The sequence below is a fragment of the Miscanthus floridulus genome, chromosome 2, assembly GCF_019320115.1.
Source record: "Miscanthus floridulus cultivar M001 chromosome 2, ASM1932011v1, whole genome shotgun sequence".
NCBI classification, from domain to species: domain Eukaryota; kingdom Viridiplantae; phylum Streptophyta; class Magnoliopsida; order Poales; family Poaceae; genus Miscanthus; species Miscanthus floridulus.
This window is the reverse complement of record NC_089581.1, coordinates 173,704,141-173,720,364: the sequence shown is the minus strand read 5'-3', so window position 1 is coordinate 173,720,364 and position 16,224 is coordinate 173,704,141. Positions and strand designations below refer to the sequence as shown.

The 16,224-nt window shown below is 44.2% G+C and overlaps 1 protein-coding gene and 1 non-coding gene across 2 annotated transcripts; one reads left to right on the top strand and one right to left on the bottom strand.

Moving 5' to 3' along the window:
* The first annotated feature begins 202 nt into the window (after nucleotides 1–202).
* Nucleotides 203–6,072, top strand: LOC136535746 (uncharacterized). The gene is made up of 9 exons (XM_066528125.1): nucleotides 203–641; nucleotides 1,260–1,308; nucleotides 1,395–1,479; nucleotides 1,580–1,625; nucleotides 1,708–1,806; nucleotides 3,354–3,422; nucleotides 4,004–4,316; nucleotides 4,412–4,542; nucleotides 4,719–6,072. Exons 1-9 carry the CDS (start codon nucleotides 357–359, stop codon nucleotides 5,562–5,564), a joined length of 1,923 nt encoding a protein of 640 aa, XP_066384222.1. The 5' UTR covers nucleotides 203–356; the 3' UTR covers nucleotides 5,565–6,072.
* Nucleotides 6,073–7,956: 1,884 nt separating this feature from the next.
* LOC136541138 (U6 spliceosomal RNA) lies at nucleotides 7,957–8,059 on the bottom strand. The gene has a single exon (XR_010780233.1). It is a non-coding gene; the product is annotated as a U6 spliceosomal RNA (small nuclear RNA).
* Between the last annotated feature and the right edge of the window lie 8,165 nt (nucleotides 8,060–16,224).

Here is a 16,224-nt window from a genome sequence, read left to right as displayed (position 1 = left end):
GGGGGCACCCACCAATCGGGTCCGGCCACGGCAGACACGCGCCCGGTCCCACCCCACCAAACGCGCCCGCGGCCGGCCGATCCGACCTCAAATAACGCAGAGACCTTTATCCTCTGTCGCTACCGTGTGGGGCCAGATATAGACCGGTCCTACATGTCATGACAAAACGGGGCCTGAAAGAGCCGAGCGGCCCGACGCAAACCGAAAGGCCCCAGGAAAAAAAAAAATACCAAACGCACGCAAAGCCACACGCACCCCGACCCGTTCCCAGGCCATCACATCACCACCACCTCCTGCCCCGTCCCCGCCTCGCCGCCGCCGCCGCCGCCGCCGCCGTCGCGGCCTGCCGGCCTCCGATGGCGAAGACCCGCAAGCCTCCTCCCCCGCCGCCGCCCCCTCCTCCGCCGCCGCTTCCCGCAGAAACGTCATCCCCGCAGCGGCGGCGCAAGAAGAAGGGCCGCCCGTCCCTCCTCGACCTCCAGCGCCGCAGCCTCCGCCTGCAGGCCCAAAACCCTAGCCCCGCCCCCTCGCCCACCCGCCGGGACCCCAACCCTTCCGACGACGACGAGGACGGGACCGGGAGCGGGGGGCGGAGGCGGCAGAAGCGCCTCAAGAGCGTCCTCTCCGGCGGCGTCGTCAAGGTCGAGGGCCTCTCTATCTCGCGCCATTTTTTCGAAAATTGCGGGCTTTGGGGACCTCCCCGAGGGGGTTTTGGCCGCGGGACACGCGGCGATGCCGAGCTGTAGTGGTTGGATCTGCGGTTCAGGATTTTTATTAGGGGGTGTTTTGTGGTACGGCTCGCCTCCGTGGTGGGGAATCTAGCGGGGATCAGTGGAGCTCTGATAGTGGCTTCTGCGTCTGGGGATTTTTAGCTCTGGGAGGGCGGTTGCTTTTTTCGGCGGGTTTGGAATTCTTTTTGGTGCCCTCTTGAGTCCGGCCAGTCTAGGGATCTTGACCCTCCTCGCTCGTCAGCGCTTTAATCCTTTCCTGGGAAGGGAACAGTAAGCGGATCTGACAAGTTTTGACGGATTTGACCTTTTTTTCTCCTACTGATGGGTTTGTGAGCACTGTCCGGACGGCGAGCGACAGAAAAAGGTCACCGTTTTCAGTGCGGACTGCCGCGGAGCTTGCTGCGACACTAATTTCCCTGCAATCCCCACTGCATGATGCGATAGCTGGCCCGTATAAGCAGAAAATCTCCATGCAAGAATGTGGATTTCTGTTCTGATTGTTGTTGTTTCGGTTCTTTGATGCTGCAGGAGGAGCCGGGGGAGGGAAAGAAGGATGCAGCGAAAGCGACGGGGAAAGGTAAGACTTGGAGGGAAGCAACGCATTAAGTGGTTCAGGGATTTGAATTTTTCGTTGGTTAACGTTGCTTGCGCTCGTGGGAGCAGGGGACGCTGCGTCGGATGGTGGGCCCACGGGGACTCCCCTCCCAGACAAAAAGTTGCTACTCTTCATCCTCGATAGGCTCCAGAAGTGAGTGCCCTGGCCCCATCCTGATGTAATTTTCGTCCAATGACACAGATTGCTTCGGTTACATGTGCTTACTTACCTGTATGCCTTGCACTGCTCTCAGGAAGGATACTTATGGAGTTTTCTCGGAGCCTGTCGACGCAGAGGAGGTGAGTAATGGAGCTCAAGTGCAGTCGTGTTTTCAGATTGGAGCTCAGATGCTAAGGCTGGTGTTTTTTTGTGTACCTGCAGCTTCCGGATTACTTTGACATCGTTAAGCATCCGATGGACTTCTCAACAATCCGTGAGAAGCTGTTGAACGACTCGTATTCTAAGTTGGAACAGTTTGAGGTATGCTGTGTGATGTTTCTTTTGCCAGTTCCTTTATTGTTGTTGGCTGTGTTGGTGTTTCTTTTTTGTGTTGCCTGCTTTCATTTGATCCTTTGGCTTAACTAAAAGTTTTCTACTACCTTCTTTGCTTTCAGGTTTTATTGTCCACTTTACTCGTATAACAATGTCCCTATTCCTATTGTTTTCTTCTTACAACCATAATATACCTTTGCCTTTCCAAATTAATCCTGTGTATAATGAACTACTGTTTAGATATTGTTCTTGTCTAGCTATCCTAACTCCCATCTGGTGAACATGATACTGCTTGTTGGTACTGTTAATAGAACATGCGAGTTTTTGCTTTCTGAGCTTCGATGCACCTGAAAGAAATTCTTGAGCAACGTGAGATGCAATATGTCTCTACAGGGGCGGACCTAGGGAAAAAAAAAAGACCGGAGGCACACTAAATATGATTACCTAGTTAGCCTTATATTTGGTGGTGTGTGAGGGCCTTGTGATTCATTTGTGTGGGGGCACTCATGGTGAAAAAATTGTCATGTACCACTTCTAGCAATTTTTGAGTGGCGAACTGTGCCCTCACTCAACATCACTTGGGTCTGCCCCTGTATCACTGTGTTTACTTCCTATATTCCTTTCTGTTTTTTACTGGGGACCAAAGTGGGCTCATACCATATGAGTTAATGTCCTTAATGAAAGGTACCTTTTGGAATGGGATGTAGACTTGTAGAGACTTCCTGGGTTAGTGATTTAATGATTGTCTTGCACCATTGTTGAGAGAAAGAATTCCATTGAAGTTCAAGATTTTGACCTATTCCAGATCCAAAACAGTATTAATTTATCAAACTCCAGCTTAAACTGCCCGATGATAATAGTTATTGGTTAATAATTGGCCTGACATACATGGTTGGGAGCTGTACTCGGTGCTCAAGGTTTTGTTTTCTTCCAACATATGCGGATAGGCTGGTTGCTTAGACTGGTAGGACTGAAGTTTCACTGGAATAATTTGTCCAAATTATTATGAATAATAACCCCTGAATTGATTACCATGCCTATTCAAACCAGCTCCGTTAATAACAAGCATCCCTTATAGAAAAAATAAAAGGTATCAGTAACTGAAGAGCTTTTCTAATCCACAGTGGCACTGTACTTCTTGCATGTTTTGATTTCATATATGTTACTTATATCTGGGCTTAAGTGGATATGGAATTATTTGCTCTTTGTAGCTCCCAGCTTCATCCACTGACATAGGGTTGAACTGAATGCTGTATTGCTTTGTTGAGTTCCATTTTCTTGATGCAGAATATATTAATATAATATAATGCACGTTGTGAGTTTTTTTGGAATATCAAGTGTGCTGGGTCTTGCATTGTATTTTTAAAATTGATATGTTTAATTTTGTACAGCAACTCTGGGAAGTTTCCTTCAAATACATATTATATTATACCCAAGATTATTTGGGTGCAACCTTTCTAGCAAATCATAGTAGAGTGTTGTGCTTCAGTACTGCGGATCTTCTCTTGATATCTTATGTTTCTCTGCTTTTGCAGGATGATGTGTTTCTACTCACATCAAATGCCATGTCTTACAATTCAGCAGACACAATCTACTTCCGGCAGGTATTTTTTGTACTGATTTGAAGTGCATGTGCTGTTTGTTATTAGATTATATAACCCATCTCGTCAGTCGTTGCATGCACATGTGTTATCTGGACCATGTTTTCTGGTTGCTCTGTTCTTCAGAACATGAAACTTGTTCTGTCTCTTGTTCAGCTTTGTGGAATATTTTTGCAAAAAAAGCACCTTTTATTTCTTATTATTTCCTTGTTATAATTATCTGTCTGTGAACTTCATATATGTTATAAGTTAAACACAACGTGTTCAACTGATTGCTAGTGCAATTAACTCTTGGATATTGAAGGGCTACCTGATTTATTTGAATGCTAATATCTGCACAAATTGAACCTCAATTTGGTTTTTTTCCTTAGCATGTTCTCCAATTCCAACAAGATAGTATCTCATTACAGAAGACATCATATGTTGTTCCTATGCAAATTATAGTACTATACTGAATACATCCGCACATAGTTAGCCCAGATCCTGTTTTACCTTAACATTTTCTGTATTGTGGACAAGTTGCCAATACTGTCTTCTTACTATCTGGCCTTCTACTTACATAAAGTATTCAATAATCTCCCTAGGCACGATCTATTGAAGCTCTTGCCAAAAAGGATTTTGAGAACTTGAGGCAACCCAGCGATGAAGAAGAAGAACCCAAGCCACCAGCTCGAAGAGGTAGGCCACCGAAGAATCACAAGACGGATGGTGATGTGTCACCAGATCTATCCAATGTGAAAACAAACAAACCTGAAGACAATGTCGATACATTCAGAAAAAGGTCAACTGGAGACAGAACTCGAAATACAAATACCCCGATGAAAGATCCATCCAGTTTTCACAATATGCTTGGTTCTTTTAGTGCAAAAAGAACAGACAAAATCGGTGATTATTCAGGTTAGTTCTTCTACTGGTAACTGATCATATGTTCTGCACAAGTGCTAGACTTTTGATTTACAGACGTGACTTCTTTATCATCTACTTTTTTTTAGGTTCATCCAAGTGGGGAAAGAAATCTGTTGTTAGTCTAGATGACGACCGCAGGAGTACATATGATCAGCACTATTCACGTAATAGCTCTCTGTTTGCTGCCCTGGATGATGAGAGGAAACTACTGGTGCCGGTAAGCATACTCCGATCAGATACAGTTTGTTGTCAAGAATTCACAAATTTTGAATTTTGGATGACTTGTAAAACCTGCCAACTTAACTATAGTTGATCATTGCAACTACTGTCTTACTGGAACTTGCTGTGCTAATATTTCTTGTCCTTTTTGTTTCTTCTTGTTGTCTGAACCAGGTAGGGGTTCAGCAGCAACATGCATATGCTAGGAGCTTGGCACGATTTGCATCAAAATTGGGCCCAGTTGGCTGGGATGTGGCAGCAAATCGTATCAGAAGGGCACTCCCCCCTGGGACAAGTTTTGGCCCAGGATGGGTAGTAGATGGTGAACCACCTCAAAACTCTCAGTGGGCTCCTGTCACATCCACCAATCCCTCTGAGTGCAATGCTCCACCCAATATGCCATCTAAGAATGTTGTACTACATCACAAGTCTGGACTGTCTTCAAATGGGGATGTTACTGGTGAGGAGCATTTACCTAGAACTCAAACAGTGGCTTCTACATCAGCAAGCTTTGATAAGGGCTCTGAAATTCCCAGTAAAGTAACCGAGCATGAGAATGGAGTCAACAAGTCATGTGGTGGTATGGACAATCCGGGATCAGCAGCGCCTCCAATGCAGCAACACAACCACAGCCGAGAAATCCACTCTAACATCAATGGCTTTACTGCTATGTCAAACGCCATGAGTCAGTATGCCGGGCAAGGGTTATTTGGATCAGCCATTCCTATGACACATGCTCAAGTGCTTGGGATGTTTTCTGGAATGAATGGGAAAGTCAATGGCTATATCCATAGGCACCCAGTAACTGCTGATAGTCTTAAAACAGCAGCACAGAATGGAGACGTTGGAAAGGCAACTGTCAACCCTGTGCAAGGTGCAGGTCGTGATCCAAAGATGGCTAATGACAATAATTCTGCTCACCCAGTCCCAGGCTTAAATTCCCGTGTCCAGTCATCAGGTTCCCCGCCTAGGGGAAAGCTGGCAAATCCAAATCACCCTGATCTGGCTTTGCAGCTATGAGTGCAGCAGTAGGCATTGACATAGTTTGCCTTAGTACTGTGATCTGTGACAAGAGGCATGAGTTCAACACTGCTTCCCCGGGCCAAATTCTCAAGCTTCTGGTATGCTGATAGACATTTGTAGCTCACCAAGGGGAGCACGGGATCGACTGAAGAAGTAACAAATCATTGGTTTGTCGTCAGAGAAGAATAACACAAAGCGGCGGCAGCGGCGGTTGCACGAGGGAGGCGGAACATCACCTAGGTCCTCCATTTAATCATTTGACCCCCAGTGAGTTGTTGTAAAAGGGTAGGGTAGCTCTGTACAGGTTCTAATGTTTCGGATGAGGCGGTGCCTGTTGTCCAATTTGAAACATTATAGTAGAGGTGGGAAGTATACAGGCGAAAAGGCAGTGAATAATTGTGCCTTTTTTTTGCCCCCTGAGAGGACGCACTCCGTTTCGAAATGTACAAGTGGCCGATTGGCGATAAGGGTTCCGGTTGAGCAACCTCGGTCAAAGTTTGCGTGAGCATTCGTTTGTGTTGCTTTTGTTTTGATTTCTTCAGCCTTTTGGGCTCACTGGTCTCTGGATACGCTTTATGGCTTGTTGCCATCTGTAGGTCATGTGATGTGCGCAATATCAGTCACATCACAATTCACAGTGTATTTGTTCGCGGGCTAACCCGCCTGCATGAAGCATGTCACCGTAGATATCTATTCCAGACCAAGCTCGCTCTTTGTTTTTCCACTTGAACCACATCCAATATAAATCTTAAAGCCCTCGCAAAACGTTCTAAACATATATAAGATGTCCAAATCACCTCTTCCTATCCCTTGGGCTTGCAGGTCACCGGACATTTGATTAGGCAATGCCCACCACTAACCTTGTCAGGCTCCTCACCTTTCTAGAGGAATGCTGCGAATGCATGCATGTCTCATCGATCCCATATCACAAGGGATCTTAAAAATTCAGAAGGCATGACTCATTACACTTTTCTGATGTTGTGTACATAAAATTTGTTCATAGGATTAGCCTTGAGCCGTATGAAACTGATGAGTATACACTTATACGCTTTATGCTTAGTATCTCTTTCTCTCCACCACTTGTTATGCAGGGCAACACAAGTATCATCCTGACGAATACCGAGCTGTGACTGTGACAAGCTACTTAAAAAAAAAAAACTCAGTGCTCTACATGAGCAGAAGGCAACTTAATGCACATGATGTGGGCACAAGTGAGCTCTGTTGGTAGACAGAGACGAACACCGGCGATCCAACCGACCGTTTTTTTCCACCGAGATCCATGGAGTACAATAATGAAAGCAGTGAAGGACTGCAACCGAAGCTGTTTAACGTCCCCAAAGAATGTAGATGGTTGGGTCCTCAAGCCTTATGCGTCGATGAATGGGAACTGGGAAGCACAGCACATCCATACCGTTGCGCATCGGCATGATAGCTTCAATCTGATGAAATGTGTACGGTGTTCGAGATTGTGAAAATTTTGACTGGAATCATGCATGTAACATGTTGATGATATAGGTGACTTGTGTATACTACGAGAGGATGCTAATTATTTGGTGGATGCTGGTGAACTTGAGAGTCGGCATAGCTACCATCCATCGAATAAAAGGCGAAGCTTGATTTTGTAATTTGCCAATGACGCCGTGTACTTTTACTGAAGGGAAATTGCGCACGTTTATATATAATCTGGAGATTTTTTTTTTTTTTTTTTTACCTTTGCCAGTAAATGAAACAGCCTTGGCTTGGTAAACCAAAAAGAAAGAAAAAAGGTAACCTAGTTATCAGTAAGTCTCGTTAGTTGAGTGAATTGAATACAAGATTTTGAGCAGAACCATGTAAATAAAACTGAGTTTTGAGTGGATTTTGAGAAGAATGTTAATTTTGAAAAAAAACTCTTGCCAGATTCATGTAGTGAAAAGTTCAATGTGTATTTGTTCATGAAAAAACGTAGCATACTTTTGAGTAAGGCGTGTCCAAATCAAAGGATTCAATGACTTAAGGATTACTCCTAATACATATTCCAAAGGATGACATCCCGATTAAAAAAGATAAAGTAGGGTTAAAAAAAACCATAGGGTCTTCAGCTATATCGAAATCAAGGTAAAGGGAAAGGTTAAGGGGGCATATGTGCAAGGAAAATCATGCACTCAAGGACCGCGGGGTGAATGTACTGATTAGCTGCTCAATAAAGAGGGTTTGAGGGCACAGCTGCAAGATAAAATAGCGACAAGGGAGTGGTCTGTAAATGCGCAAAAAGGTTTTGGACTTCAATGTAGGACATTAGAAGTCTGGAGGGTCTAAAAACATCATATGGGAAAGGGAGAATACACAGCCAGGGGTACACCTGTAAGACAATATCAAAGCGGCCAGGGACCAACGTGTAAAATCCCAAAAAAATTTGGACCATTTCTCGATTTGTGCGTGTCATCCTTGCGCAGGGGCCATGCTAATCTTCTCTGTATCGTTCCAATTTTATCGGATGTCTCCGAAGAGACGGAACAGCGGCCGCAGCTGAGATTATAAGCTTGTGTTTGGGTTGTTCGCTGGCCGGTATGGTACTAAATTCTCAGTTCGTCGCTCGTTCCCTTCCTTCCCCTCAAGCCGCAACGACGACGCCACGCCCGCGTGGGCTGGCTGGATCCTTTGGCGCGGCCCAGCTATGATGCGAAACAGCAGAGCGGGCTTCGTGTTTTCATTGGGAAGAAGATTGCAAGCCCATTTTGTGATGTGCACATCTTCGGTCTTCGCTTTAGAAAATTGCATTTATATTTGGTCAAAAAAAAGAAAATTACATTTATACATTAATTAATTAACTCAATAGGAAAACAGATTCACTTAGAAAAATAACAGATATATATACATTCATTATCATAAAAATAGTGATAAATTTATAATTTAGATATAAAATAAAATCAGCAAGTATGGTAATCACCTTCCTCTGTTCCTCTCTAGAATCGTGTATATCTTTCTTTGGCAAAAAAAAAAAAAAAAAAAACAGTGCGGCTCTCGCGAGCCATGCATGACTCCATGAGGAGGACTCCATGCATGATTTTGTCAGGGCGCAAGCCCAACTGCCCTAGATTTTTTACAACGGTCGCAGTTTGTTTAGCCCTTGATTTTTTTTTTATGCTGATGATGCCTGTCGGTGGTCCTATTAAAAAAATCCAATTCACCATTCGTCCAAGTGTGCAAGACCATTCGGCGGCTGCTGAGTTGCATTGCAGCAGGCTGCAGGAGCAAAGTACTAGTAGTAATTTTCACCAGGCAGATTAAGAAAAAAATGACCAGGCAGCAGCACACACGTCTCATGAACCATGCAGCAGGCCGACCCCCGCCGCATGTGGGCAATGATGCGCGGCACGGGGCCGTGACGGCACGTGAGGGCGCGACGCCGAGCGTGACCGCGATTCCGGGAAGGACCCCTCAAGCCCTGAACGCCGTCACGCTGGCCGATCGACATGTCTCATGCATCTCGGCGGCACGGCACGGCGCAGGCGCAGGCACAGGCACCCCCATGCCACTGCCATTACTCATCGTGGCCGTGGATGGCGGAGCGGAGCGCAGCGGGGGCACGAGCACGACGACCGTTCCGTACCGGGCTGCCCCCGCCCAGCCCATTAGTCCCCCACAGTGACGGCCCGCCCGTTCCGTACCCCTGCGCAGCTGCGCTGCAGTCCCCTCCAGCTCGCTCCAGTGTACTAGCGCAGCGCACAGCCGTTCAAATCGAGATCTGCTACGCATGCATTCGCCGTGAGAAAACGCTGTCACGTACGTACCCATATCACAGAAAGCTAACTGCATTGGACGGACTGACTGACTGATACTGGTTTAATTTGCGTATGTAGGCAATCACCCCGGAAAATCCGGCCTCGTAATGTCGTCGTCGTGACTGATTGAGATGCGAGGACGGTGGCTTGCGACCAAAGCAAGGTCGCCTGCTGGCTGATGAGTTTGAGCAATCAGCAGTGGAGTGGAGTGGTTCGCACTTCACAGGATCACAGGGAGATTATTGGAACGAAGCAGCATCCTGTCTGGGGTTAGGTGAACAGGATTACTACTAATTAAGGCTGTGTTTAGTTCGGAAAATTTGAGAATTTGGGTACGGTAACACTTTCGTTTTTATTTGACAATTAGTGTTCAATCATGGACTAATTAGGCTCAAAACGTTCGTCTCGTGATTTCCAACCAAACTGTGCAATTAGTTTTTTTCGTCTACATTTAATGATCCATGCACGTATCGCAAGATTCGATGTGATGACTACTGTAACACTTTTTGGGAACTAAATACAACCTAAGCTACTCGTAGTAGCTAGCTAGCTTTTTCTTATGCCTCAACTTTTCAGCTACAAAGTTGTAGTATGTAAACTCACGCACTAATTCACACCACGCACACAAACTCATATAAATCCTTAGTTCTCAAGCTAGATCTCACCTTCATGAAGAGACCAACCGGCTCGGTCCCCTAGTAGCTAGCTAGCTGCTAGCCTGCTACTGCACCCAGGGGTGTGTTTAGTTACCCCAGAATTCAAACTTTGGCACTATATAAAAAGAAGATTCTCCATCACATCAAACTTACGGCACATGCATGGAGTACTAAATGTTGACGAAATCAAAAACTAATTACACAGTTTAGTTGTACTTTGCGAGACGAACGTTTTGAGCCTAATTAGTTAACGATTGGACAATTATTATCAAATACAAACGAAATGCTACAGTGCGCTGCATGAATTTCGGCGGCGCCAAGTTTGGGCAACTAAACGAGGGCCAGGTTGTTGCGTCATGGCACAAGCAAACTGCGGCTGTGTTTAGTTCGTGAAATTTGGGAATTTGGTTATTGTAGTATTTTCGTTTTTATTTGGCAATTAGTGTTTAATTATGAACTAATTAGGCTCAAAACATTGGTCTCGCGATTTCCAACCAAACTGTGTAATTAGTTTTTTTCATCTATATTTAATGCTCTATACACGTATCGTAAGATTCGATGTGATGGCTACTATAACACTTTTTGGAAATTTTTTTGAAAACTAAACGAGCACTGCATGCCCCATTGCCGGATTGCCCGGGCCTCGCCTCGGTCGCTCGCTGCTCGCTAGCTAGCTAACCGCTCTAGGAAGGATTATTTAGGGTCCGTTCGTTTAAACTTATCAACTAATTTATGATAATTTTATCTTATAACAAAAACAGCTTGGATCGGTTTTAACGTCAGCCGAACAGGCAGGACAAAACGTGACGTGACAGCGACATGCACGCACGCACGCAGACAAGTGGCGATCGATCTCGGAATCGATGGTTACGCTAGCTTTACGCAGCCCCGCCGTGAATTCATCACGCATGCATGCATGTGATGGTGTGAGTGTATGTGAGGCTGCTTGCTACGTACCAGGTGGGCCGATGACTCCGTGTACAGGATTAGAACTAATCATCAAGGGCTGTTTTAAAGTTTAACACATGTTTCCTTTTTTTAGAAGTTACTATAAGACAAGACTATTTTTTTATAAAATATAATACTTTGTTTTTTTTGAAACGCACTGTATATTTGGACGAAATTTTTAACACGTGTTTCCTTTTTCCAAAAAGGAGTAGCCAGTTTCCTAGAGGCAGAAAGTTTAATGAACTATGACAAATAAGCACCGTGAACTGTCTTAATTGCTCTGCTCGTGTTCTTCACCACAGGCCACCTTCAAGACCAAGACAGGCAGTGTCGCGGTACTACTTCGACTAGTCTTTGGCAACGTCATTTGCAGACATTCGGTGGTCATCGTCGCCGTATATAAGGATGGCAACGGAATGTACCCGTCGGGTATCGTCGGAACATTATCTTTCTCGCTACGGAGAATTCATTCCATCTCCGTCCCTGTTAACTGTCTCGGGTATAAATTCTTGCCCATCCCTGTACCCATCGGGCATCGGTCAGGTAACAGATACCCGACGGGTACTGCATATCCGATAAACAAGGACACTTGGGGTCGCAGCTTTACAATCGGAGACGTTTCTTCTTCACCCGGGTATAAGTGTCGGAGTCTCGGAGATGCCGAGGAGAAGGAGCGAGGTTGCGAGGAGGACGAACAAAGGTGGCAGAGAGACCGAATTGAGGAAGCGAGGGGCACGAGCGCTCGTGAGGCAGGCGTGCTTGTGCTGCTGGCGGAGATGGTGAGGAAAAATTGAACTAGGGTTCCTAGAACACACAAACTATATATATGATTGTTCAGATTTGGGCCAAAATACATATATTGAGTTTCTTTGGGCCTAATACTCGCATGACAGCTCAAATAGTCGGGTTCTCCAACGGGTAACGGGGACGGGTAAACAGGGAACGTTCCCGTACCCGCTATACCCGTCGGGGATGGATTCTTGTCCATTTAGATACCCGCGGGAAAAGATATGATCCCATCCCCGTCCCCCTAATGGATCAAATACCCGTCAGGTATCGGGTATCGGGGCCCGTTGCCATCTTTAGCCATATATGGAGTGTTGCTGCAGTGTGTTGGGTTACTACATTGCATCAGCTGAGTTCGACTACATCACAAGGCTCGGTCAGACCCGAGTAAAAAATGCCGCTAGTGCCAGTATTTTCCTCCCACGACGAACCAGCACTATCCGAGTTTATCAGTCCAGAAACCAATCAGCGAACAGGCTGATTCTTTTGAGAACGGAGAGTCATAATTAGAGCTCGTCTAAGCACGCCAAAACAGGATTCATGCTCTCGTGACCCCCCCCCCCCCCCCCCCCCCTAGATCATGATAAATAAGCTGTCACTAGTTTTGCACCGTGTATACTGTATTATACTTTTACCACATGCATCGTGATGACACCTAATAATACTGTTGTAGTATATATAGCAGCGCCGGATCGGCACAAGCATGCTGACACATGCATGCATTCGCTGCCTTGCATAACAAACTCTCTGTCTCATTCTTTGTTCCTTCTCCTGGCTCTTCGACGCTCCGTGCGCGTCTTCATCTGCTAGCTATTGTCCAGCTTCATTTGTCCTTCTCTCAAAAGCAAATAGCTTCGAAAAAATGAACACAAGTATTAGTACTAATATACATAGTTAGTAGAGAGTAGAGGAAAACCAGCTAATGAATTGCATAATAATAGTCAATAGTACTTAGCTTGGAAAGTCGATTAAAATATTTTTATTATATTAGATATTATTTTAAAATATTACCCAATTAAAAGATTTTATTTATTTTAAACTATTACTTGTACTGTTAGGTATAACGTTTAGATCAAGTGGTATTAATGTTAGCCGCTAACAATTACAGTATGCATAAAAAAAACTCTATATTTCACCAAAATTCTATGCCTAGTGGCACTAGATTTGTCACGTTGCAACAAATTCCATCATCCAGTCGGCATTCGCCATGTGTGCCTGCCAGTACGTGACCACCGCCAATCATTAGGCCGACCCATTAACGCAAGAATTAATAAGCATAGGAACTAGCCGTACCGCGCTGGTCCATGGGAGGAGAGGAGGAGGACTACTGCAACTGTGACAAGTTTTTTCAACCTGATAAATAGTACTATTTTCGTTTTATTTGGTAAATATTGTCCAATCGTGGACCAACTAGGCTCAAAAGATTTATCTCGTGATTTCCAACTAAACTGTGTAATTAATTATTTTTTACCTACATTTAATACTTCATGCAAGTAGCTAAAAATTGATATGATGGAAAGAGAATGAAAAAACTTGAAATTCGGAGGTGATCTAAACAAGGCCTTGACGAGGATTCGGATGACCGCTCTCACTGCAGCCGAGTGATGCGTCCACGTTGCAGCCATCACTACACTAGTGCTAGTACTAGTACTACCATGGTGCAGTGGTCTCCACTGTCCATGCACTCCTCCGAACTCACTCACTCTCAGTCACTCTCGTCATCGTCTCACCTTCACGTTGTGAATATACAGAGCAGGAGAGCAGGCCATGGTGTACAGGTGTCACTCTTACCTGTCCAGAGCAGGAGAGCGCCATTCTTCTCTTCGTTAGGTGAGCGCCATTCTTCTCTTCGTTAGGTGATTCAGCCCGTGTTTAGTGGGTGAAAAGTTAGAAATTTGGCTACGGTAGCACTTTCGTTTTTATTTAGTAATTAGTGTTTAATTATGGACTAATTAGGCTTAAAATGTTCGTCTCGTAATTTTCAACCAAACTGTGCAATTAGTTTTTTTTCGTCTATATTTAATGCTCATGCACGTATCGCAAGATTCGATGTGATGGATACTGTAGCATTTTTTTTAGGAAAACTTCACAAGCAAAACGTTCTTGGAACTGAGAGGAAAGTGCAGTGCATGTAATGCCTATGGCCTCTGCAGGAAGTTGGTTGCATGCATTTGTTCAGTTTTCAAGCCTTATTTAGTTCTTGCTCTAAAGTTTACTCCCTATCATATTGTATGTTTGACTAATTCATGGAGTATTAAATATAGACTAAAAAAATAACTAATTACATAGATTGCGACTAATTTGCGAGATAAATTTTTTAAGCCTAAGTAGTCCATGATTTGATAATGTGATGCTACAATAAATGTACTAATAACGAATTAATTAGACTTAGTAAATTCGTATCGTGGATTACTAAGGATTTTTATAATTTATTTTATTATTATGATTAAATACTCTCATATGACACTCTAACACCCGATATAATATCCCTGAACTTTAGATTTAAACACCACCTAAAACTGGGTGTACTTGTGTACACACAGTCACGCACTGGGGTGACATGTCGCGTGCCGTGTTCTCTTTACCAACCAATAATTGTGTTCTCAGAGAAAATGAACACTAGTAGTACTGGTTCGTAGTACGCATGTCTGAATAATCAGATCTAATCACTGATCAGGACGGTTTTCTGTAGAGTGCCCTGTAGTATTATGGTGTGATGTGAATATGTGATGTCAGAGGTTATTTAGCAGCTGACGCCTAACTAACTGCAGCGGTCATGCGCCTGTTTAGTTCCCACCCTAAATTCTAAAAAAGTGCTACAGTAGCTATCACATCGAATTTTGCGATACGTGTATGGAGCATTAAATATAGACGAAAAAACTAATTACACAGTTTAGTTGGAAATTGCGAGACGAACGTTTTAAGCCTAATTAGTCCATAATTGAACACTATTTGTCAAATAAAAACGAAAGTGCTACAGTAACCCAAATTTCTAAACTCATGAAACTAAAACACGCGCGTAGTTGTAGATAGCCCCATGAGGCCATGACGAGCCGATGCATGCATTCCAGGGAGCACTTTTGCTGACAAGGGCCAGCAGCAGCACTTTTTGGACTGAAATATATATTTATAAATATTTTAATTTATTTTACCTGATTCACAATTTTCAAGAATCTTCTTCGTTTGGAAATGAACAGAGAGTAGTACACTGAAATTCCCAAAAGTTTTGGTGACTGAAAGTGATCTCAAGACAGTTTCTCTCCATTTTGAGCCCATGCTTCCTTCTGCTCTTGACCATGATTCTATTCCCCTCAGGAAACATAAGCAGCCTGTTCAGGAGGCCGTATCGTATCGTGAATTATTTACTGCTGGCTGGTTTGGTGTGAGAGAAAAACACTGTTCCCGACTGGAAATTTACGATCGTTTACGAGCAAGCGAACAGGCTGAAGATCATATTCGGATATTCTCTTAGCCTGTAAAAGGGAAAAAACGAAGTGTGTTGCTCCAAATCTGATATTTTAATTTCCAAGGATGCACATCAACGGGGCATGATTGCTACTAATATAGCAATGGGGCACGTTTAACTGTTCCATCAATTGAGGAACCTTGCAAGGCTCGTCTAGCACAGCTTCAGCTCCGAATTCCTGGAGCTAGTCATAGTTCTGACCTCTATATTTTTCTATACTCGGATCAGTGGATAGATTTAAGGGATTAGGTTGAGGTTCATTCAGCCTGTTCGGTAGGTCTGAATTGGCTGGCTGGTGCTGGGGCTGGACCAGCCAGCCCAGCCAGCCAATTCCAGCCGTCGGCCATTCTCAGCAGCTGGTTATCATGCTGATTTCAAATTTTCAAATTCAAATTGAATATTGGCGCCAATAACAGGTGGTTTTCATATAATGGCGCCAAACCACAATGCATATAAGGTTGTTTACAACACATTTGTAATCCGTAATTCATAGTTAAATAAGTTACATGTTCAACCAATAATTTACAGTCCATTTTTTCCATCCATACAACACACATACAACCTAGCTAGGTCAAATGACAGGCACAAGTCATATGTTTGCTTGCACAATCTAACTACATTCACTACAAAATGCTTCATCTCAATCAAAATTAAAATGTCATCTGTTGGCTTCTGTTCCTGGTGACAGCATCATACACACTATCCAAGGCCTCCCTCAACCTATAACAATAAGAAGGTAAGGACATACAGTAGCAACTAAAGCACCAGGAAACCGTGTGACTAATCCTACTCCTGATTCTATCATTGTAATTCTACCAGCAATGATAGGTTCACATGTTTGAGGTGTAATCAACATGTTTGAGGTTCACATGTTGGGCCGGATTTCTCAAGAGAGGCAGCCTCACAGGCACAGTTGTGTCATCATCACTGTCATCGTCAGTCTCACGGTCAGGCCCAAGGGTCCTGAGTACCATCCCCAAGATGATTGATAACACCTGAAAAACTAAATATGTTAACAGAGGGTCACTCATGCTCAA